Source organism: Pteropus alecto, unplaced genomic scaffold (genome assembly GCF_000325575.1).
Source record: "Pteropus alecto unplaced genomic scaffold, ASM32557v1 scaffold89, whole genome shotgun sequence".
Taxonomy (NCBI): domain Eukaryota; kingdom Metazoa; phylum Chordata; class Mammalia; order Chiroptera; family Pteropodidae; genus Pteropus; species Pteropus alecto.
In genome coordinates this window covers 1,748,171-1,754,258 of record NW_006443130.1, presented here as the reverse complement: position 1 = coordinate 1,754,258, position 6,088 = coordinate 1,748,171, and the positions used below count along the sequence as shown (strand labels likewise).

Sequence of the window (6,088 nt, the reverse complement as noted above, 5' to 3'; positions counted from 1 at the left end):
TCGGGGAAGCCTTACGCGTGCGCGTCAAGGCCGAGGGGGGCCGGCTCGGGGACCTCTCCTTAGGTGTCTACTCCATCGCCTTACTCTTTAAGGGGTTGAGCATGGGCTGCCTTGCCCTACACAGACAGCTGAGCGTAGAAACCCCAGAGGACGATACTGGCTATGTCCTAAGAGAATGCCCAGCGCCTTTAGATTTATTTGAAATCGGGCATCTGCAAGGACACGTATTTCCGGGTCCTCCATGGGCGGAGCTCAGAAAAGCCCCGCTGGCGGGTCCTGCTGTCCCGTTAGTTATTCTGCAAACGGGTTGGAGTGCTACTCCGGTAACCCTCGTGAACAAAGGGACTGATTCGGCGTGTGCTGTACAGCATTATTCCCCTTCACGAGTTTTTGTTCTGTGGATGACAGAAACCACGCCGGTTTTGATTGCCTGAAGCTGTGCTTCGAGGAATTGGGACACTGATGGACACCAGAGGCCCAGGCTGCCTGCCAGAGAGTCGAGAATGAAACAGCTTGAGTCTGGGCAATGGGGCTAGGCCAGCCTGTGGTCGCCCACGTCTCCAGGGACGTCAGGCCTCACTTCCTCCCTGCCCCGATTTCTGTTTCGCAGGTTCTGCAAGGGAGCTTTGAGTGACCACAGGCCTCCTTGCACCAGAGACTGCTGTGATTTTATTAGGTTTTGGAGGCAAGGATGCCCGCGAAAAGGCCCCTAAATGCAACGGTTATCTCGAGTGCCAAAAGGGAGCGTAAAGCAATTACCCTCGACATAAAATTAGAAGTGTTAAGACGATTTGAAGTGGGTGAAAAGCTCAGCCAAATCGCAAAGGCCTTAGGCCTTGCTGTCTCCACAGTGGCGACAATCCGAGATAATAAAGAAAAAATCAAAGCGAGTTCACAAATAGCTACTCCCTTAAGAGCCTCTCGGTTGACTCGCCATCGAAGTGCAGTCATGGAGACCATGGAGCGGTTGTTGCATGTGTGGCTTGAAGACCAGAGCCAGCGAAACATGCCACTGAGTGTCACCATTATTCAGGAAAAGGCTAAGAGTTTGTTTGATGACTTACAGCGAGAACACGGCGAAAGCTCTCAAAAAGAAAAGTTTAGTGCAAGTAAAGGCTGGTTTGTGAGATTCAAGGAGCGCCATTGTTTGCCCCACTTCAAGATAGACAGCATAGCTCCTGGCAACAAGGACACATACCCAGAAGTGCTGAAAAGCATCATCGAAGAAGGTGAGTACACCCCCCAGCAAGTTTTTAATGTAGATGAGACAGGGCTTTATTGGAAGAGAATGCCTGAACGAACATTTATTTCTGTGGAAGAAAAGGCTGAGCCAGGGTTTAAGTCATCCAGAGATCGCTTGATGCTGCTTCTTGGTGGCAATGCAGCTGGGGACTTTAAGTTGAAACCCTTATTGGTGTACCACTCAGAAAACCCCACGGCTCTGAAGGGGTACTCCAAGCCCAATCTGCCAGTGATCTGGCGCTCAAACAAAAAGGCCTGGGTGACCAGGAGCATTTTTCATGAATGGTTCACATCCTTTTTTTGCCCTGCCGTTGAGAAATACTGTGCCCAAAATAATTTAACCAACAGAGCGTTGCTCATCCTAGACAGTGCACCATGCCACCCAGCGAACTTGAGTGATCTGTCCGATAACGTGAGAGTGGAGTATCTTCATGACAGTATAGCGGACTCAGTCCAGCCCATGGGCCAGGGTGTAACTTCTACCTTCAAAGCTCATTACCTGAGAAGGACTTTTGAGCACATCCTAGAAGCAACAGACGGGGAGGACACAGCTGTGATCAGGGAGTTTTGGAGGAACTACAACATCATGGATGCCATGGACAACATTGCAGTAGCGTGGGAGGCACTCAGACCAGCAACGATGAACAGCGTGTGGGAGAAAATTTGGCCCCAGTGTGTTCAGTCTCAGAGTGTGTCCCAAACAGATAACATTGCACGGCTTCGACGGAACATTGTGACCCTTGCCAGGACTGTTGCTTTTGAAGAGATCGTAGAAGCTGATGTGGACCAGTTGCTACAGTCCCATGAGGAGGCGCTCTCCAATGAGGGACTGATGCAGCTGGACCAGGAGCCAGCGGGACAGGAGGGGAGTGAGGACGCTGCACCTGCCCTGCGCCAGCTCACTACGAGACAGCTCGCGGCCGCCTTCTCACACTTTGAGGCTGGCTTGCAGGTCCTTACCAGTTGCAGCCACGATGATGAGTGGAAACTGAAAGTCTCAAGAGCAATCAATGATGCAGTAACCTGCTACAGGGAATTGTACAGTGAGAAAAAGCGGCGCTCGAAGCAACCGTCTTAGGTGGTTTTTCAGTGTGTGTAAGTCGCAGCGGATCAGGAAGCCGGAAACGAGACCGCGGGTGAGGCCCAGCCACGCCTCCGCTCCCAGGCGTTGAGTGTCCCCGGAACCCCTGCTTCTGGTGTTTTCATTTTGACGCTTGAGAGTATCAAATTTTGTCATTAAAATTGTATTTAAACATGTTCTTTAAAAAAATTGCATGTTAGAATGTCCAGGAAAACGTTTCTTTAAAAACCAAAGTGAGGAAACCAGCCCTTCTAGACATTAAAATACACTGTAAAGCATCTGTAATTAAAGCAGCGTAATAGTTAGACCTGTGGGGTAAAATGGGAAGTCCAGAAATAGGTTCAGATAGACTTTTTGGAAAATAGTGCAGGACAACTTGTTAACCATTTGGAAAAAGATAAAATTAGATCCATATCTCACAGCACACACAAGAATACAACAGATCAGGGGTCTACACGTAAAAACTGAAACCACAGAAGTACTGCCAGTACGGGCCGATGCCTCGGACCTGGGTGTGGGGAAGGTTTTCTGTGACTCCAAATCCAGATGAAATAAAAAGCTTAATTTGGCCATATAAAAACATAAACAAAACAAAACCTTTCTGGGGCAGGCGGGTGGGGAGGGGTGAACACTACAAACAAGGTCAAAGCCAATTGACAAACTGGAAGGAATATATTTCCAACATATCTCATATGGGCTAATATCCCTGATACATGAAGAACTTGTGAAGATTGAGAAGAAAAAAAGACCAAAAATCCAACAGAAAAGGACAGAATATGTGATTCATAAATTAGATCTTGAAACAAAAAAGAAATTTGACCTCACTCATAATTAGAGAAATGCAAATTAAAGATACACAGATACCATTTCTCACTAATCAGATTGGTAAATAATCAGAAAGCATGACTGCACATTCCGTCGGTGAGGTAGTGGGGTAACTCTCAAAGGTGCTCTCAATATGTTGCTGGTGGGAACATAAACTGGTAGAACCCGGTGGAGGGGCATTAGACACCAATAAAAAATAGATGTTTTTTGATTTGGGAAGCCCACCTTTAGGGTTACACTCTAAATATACACCTCCAACAAAAGAAAATGCACGAGCACAGATTATCGCTGCCTTGTTTGTAAGTGCAAAAGCTGGGACATGCCCTGAAAGTTCCTATGTGGAAGAGGTGTCGACCGGAATGGCAGCGCCGCACAGTCGGGTGTGTGACAGATGTAAGTGGCGTTGACGGAGGTGGAACAGGAAGGAGCCTGAACTGATGGGGACTCGTTCCCAGGGCATGTTATTAATTGAAAAATCAACACACGAGAGTGTATGTAGTGTGCTACCTTTGTGGAGAAAAGGGGAAATAAAATATATACATGTATCTTACTAACTTGTGCAAAAAGAAACATGGAAAGAGAAACCAGAGACTAGGGTCCAAGGAACGGAGAGGTGGATGACACGTGGCTGAGGATCTTTTGTAAAGTTCTGACTTTGGGAACCATGTTAATATATCACACAAACAAAAATAAACAAGGATAGGGAAGTAAAACATGAAATGGAAGATGCGAACAGAACCGTATTTCACATTAATTACCACAGTGAAGCAGGGGACACACCCAAGTAAATTTGGAACAGTGCATTTTTACTGGATGGCCTCAGCTAACGACAAAAAGGAACTCTAGGCGAAGATGAAAGTCTAGTGGGCTGCTTTTTAGCAATCCTGAAAGTACTTTGTGTGTTTGAGGGTTGAGCAAGTAGATACGTTGTGGATAATGGGGCCAGGTTTCTCACTGGCAAGGAAGGGAGTCACAAATATGCAAACGGGAGAAAAAGAATCTTGTGCTGTTTTGAAATTGGAAGTATCTGTGAATTCATGGCTTTTAATGTGTTTATGGACAAACATATAGATGGAGGGGTACTAGGATGTGGAAACAGTGGCAGCTCTGTGGTAATGGGCATAGCATCCCCAGCGACCACATCCTGTTCACTGAACACCATTCTCCACTGAAAGGTACTGGGCTCTGTGGAGAAATGGCTGGTTTGGGGGCCGGGGCTGGGAAAGCACAGGATAAGCTGAGAACACCTTGTGATGCTAGAGAGCGAGCAAGTACCTACAGGATGACAAGACACCGGAGACAGGTCCAAGCCAGCATCTCCACAAACAGGACAGGTGACATGCTGAGGAGGACATGGCATCACCTCTGTGGAATTCCCACCGAAAGCCCGAATCCAATCAGAACCCACATCGAAGGCCACTCTTCAAAACGTTTAGCCTGGGCTGCTCCGATATGTCAGTGTCACGTAGCCTCCCAGATTTAGGAAGGTTGAAGAGACGAAAAGTGCAGGGCAAGTTCCGAACGTGGGTAGTCGTAGGAATAATGGTGTTGCATCAATGTTGATTTCCTGGTGTTTTTGGTAATTGCACTGTGTCCATGTAAGATATCATCCTTGTTTGCGAGTGATACTTGTCACTATTCAGAGATGAAGGGGCATCATCTCTGCAACTTACTGTCAAATGATTCCAAAAAAAAAAAGTGTGTGTGTGGAGAAAGTATAAAGTGAATGTGTCAAAATGTTAGCATTTCGGGAATCCAGGCGATGGATTCATTTCTGTAAATCTAAGTTTGTCAAAATAAAAATGTTAAAAGAATACTGTTTCATAACCTAAAAGGGCAGAAGATTGCATCGTCCACGTAATATCCAAGGTAGAGCTTTAGTTATTTGTCCTTACCCACCAAACCCACAGCCAGCCTCTCCCACCCTCTACGTGTCTCCTGCAAAATGCTCTGGTTTCTTTAGGAATAGGGTTGCTGTCAGCCTACCTGGGCTGCAGCTGGATATGGATGATGCACAGATATCTCGTGAAGCAGAGATTGAGGTTTTCTGGATCACTGCCCCTTTGAGATCCTGGTCAAAACTGTAGCTCACATCTCTGCAGAAAATGTATGTGTCCAGAAGTTTGGATGTAATTTGGGAGTAGGGTGGTTTCCTGAAGTCCAAGTGTGATGAGAATGGCCTGGAGTTGCAGTGAGGGCCCTTAGCGGCCTAGGTCATGAGGATGGACAGGCTGCTGGGAGCCGGACCTGCGATTTGTTGTTGCACTGGGTTAAGGGGACGACCCCTCCCCGACACGGACTCTGGAAGTATGACACAGCGCCATTTGCTGAGCTGTCTCGGCATGCCACTCGGCACCTCCCGGGGCCAAGGCAAGCCCGTGGGGTGCAGTGTGCATGTTCATCCACCTCAGAGGAAACGGAGGCTCAGCGACATCAGAGCACTCAGGCCCGCCTGACGGGTCTGTGCTCCTCGCCCCCCAAGAGACACTTCTCCCCAAACCAGTGACACGCTACCCCATCGGATGGGAAGGCTGTGGGCTTTCCCTAAGCCTGCTTGGTTCACATGTCAACAAATCCTGTCTTGTCCCCAATTCACCATGCACACCAGAGTCCAGAGAACACAGATTTAATGAGACAGTGGCTGCAGCTTCCTTACAGCTGGGTGTCCCCTGCTGCTCTTCTGAGGTGCTGACTGTGCAAACTGCTTCCTCAGTGGGTTCTTGTTAACGGTGCTGTGGTCTCAGAAAGACCACCCATGATTCTGTTCGGAGACTCTGTCATCCAGATAGGGTCGGTGCAGAAAAGGTGTTAGGAGAAGTAATTGGGGAGCTAAAAACATAAGGGAGCCAGTTCTGTCCAGCAAATACCAGCGCAGTCACGTTTTTTCTGGACATTGATTGTAACTGGAACGTGTTGATCATACAGTAAATTTGGGAATGC

At 47.7% G+C, this 6,088-nt stretch overlaps 1 protein-coding gene across 1 annotated transcript; it reads left to right on the top strand.

Annotated features, from left to right (window-relative positions):
• Window positions 1-120: 120 nt before the first annotated feature.
• Window positions 121-4,962, top strand: CENPBD1 (CENPB DNA-binding domain containing 1). Its single transcript, XM_006923433.3, has one exon. It carries the CDS (start codon window positions 692-694, stop codon window positions 2,318-2,320), a length of 1,629 nt encoding a protein of 542 aa, XP_006923495.1. The 5' UTR covers window positions 121-691; the 3' UTR covers window positions 2,321-4,962.
• Window positions 4,963-6,088: the final 1,126 nt, after the last annotated feature.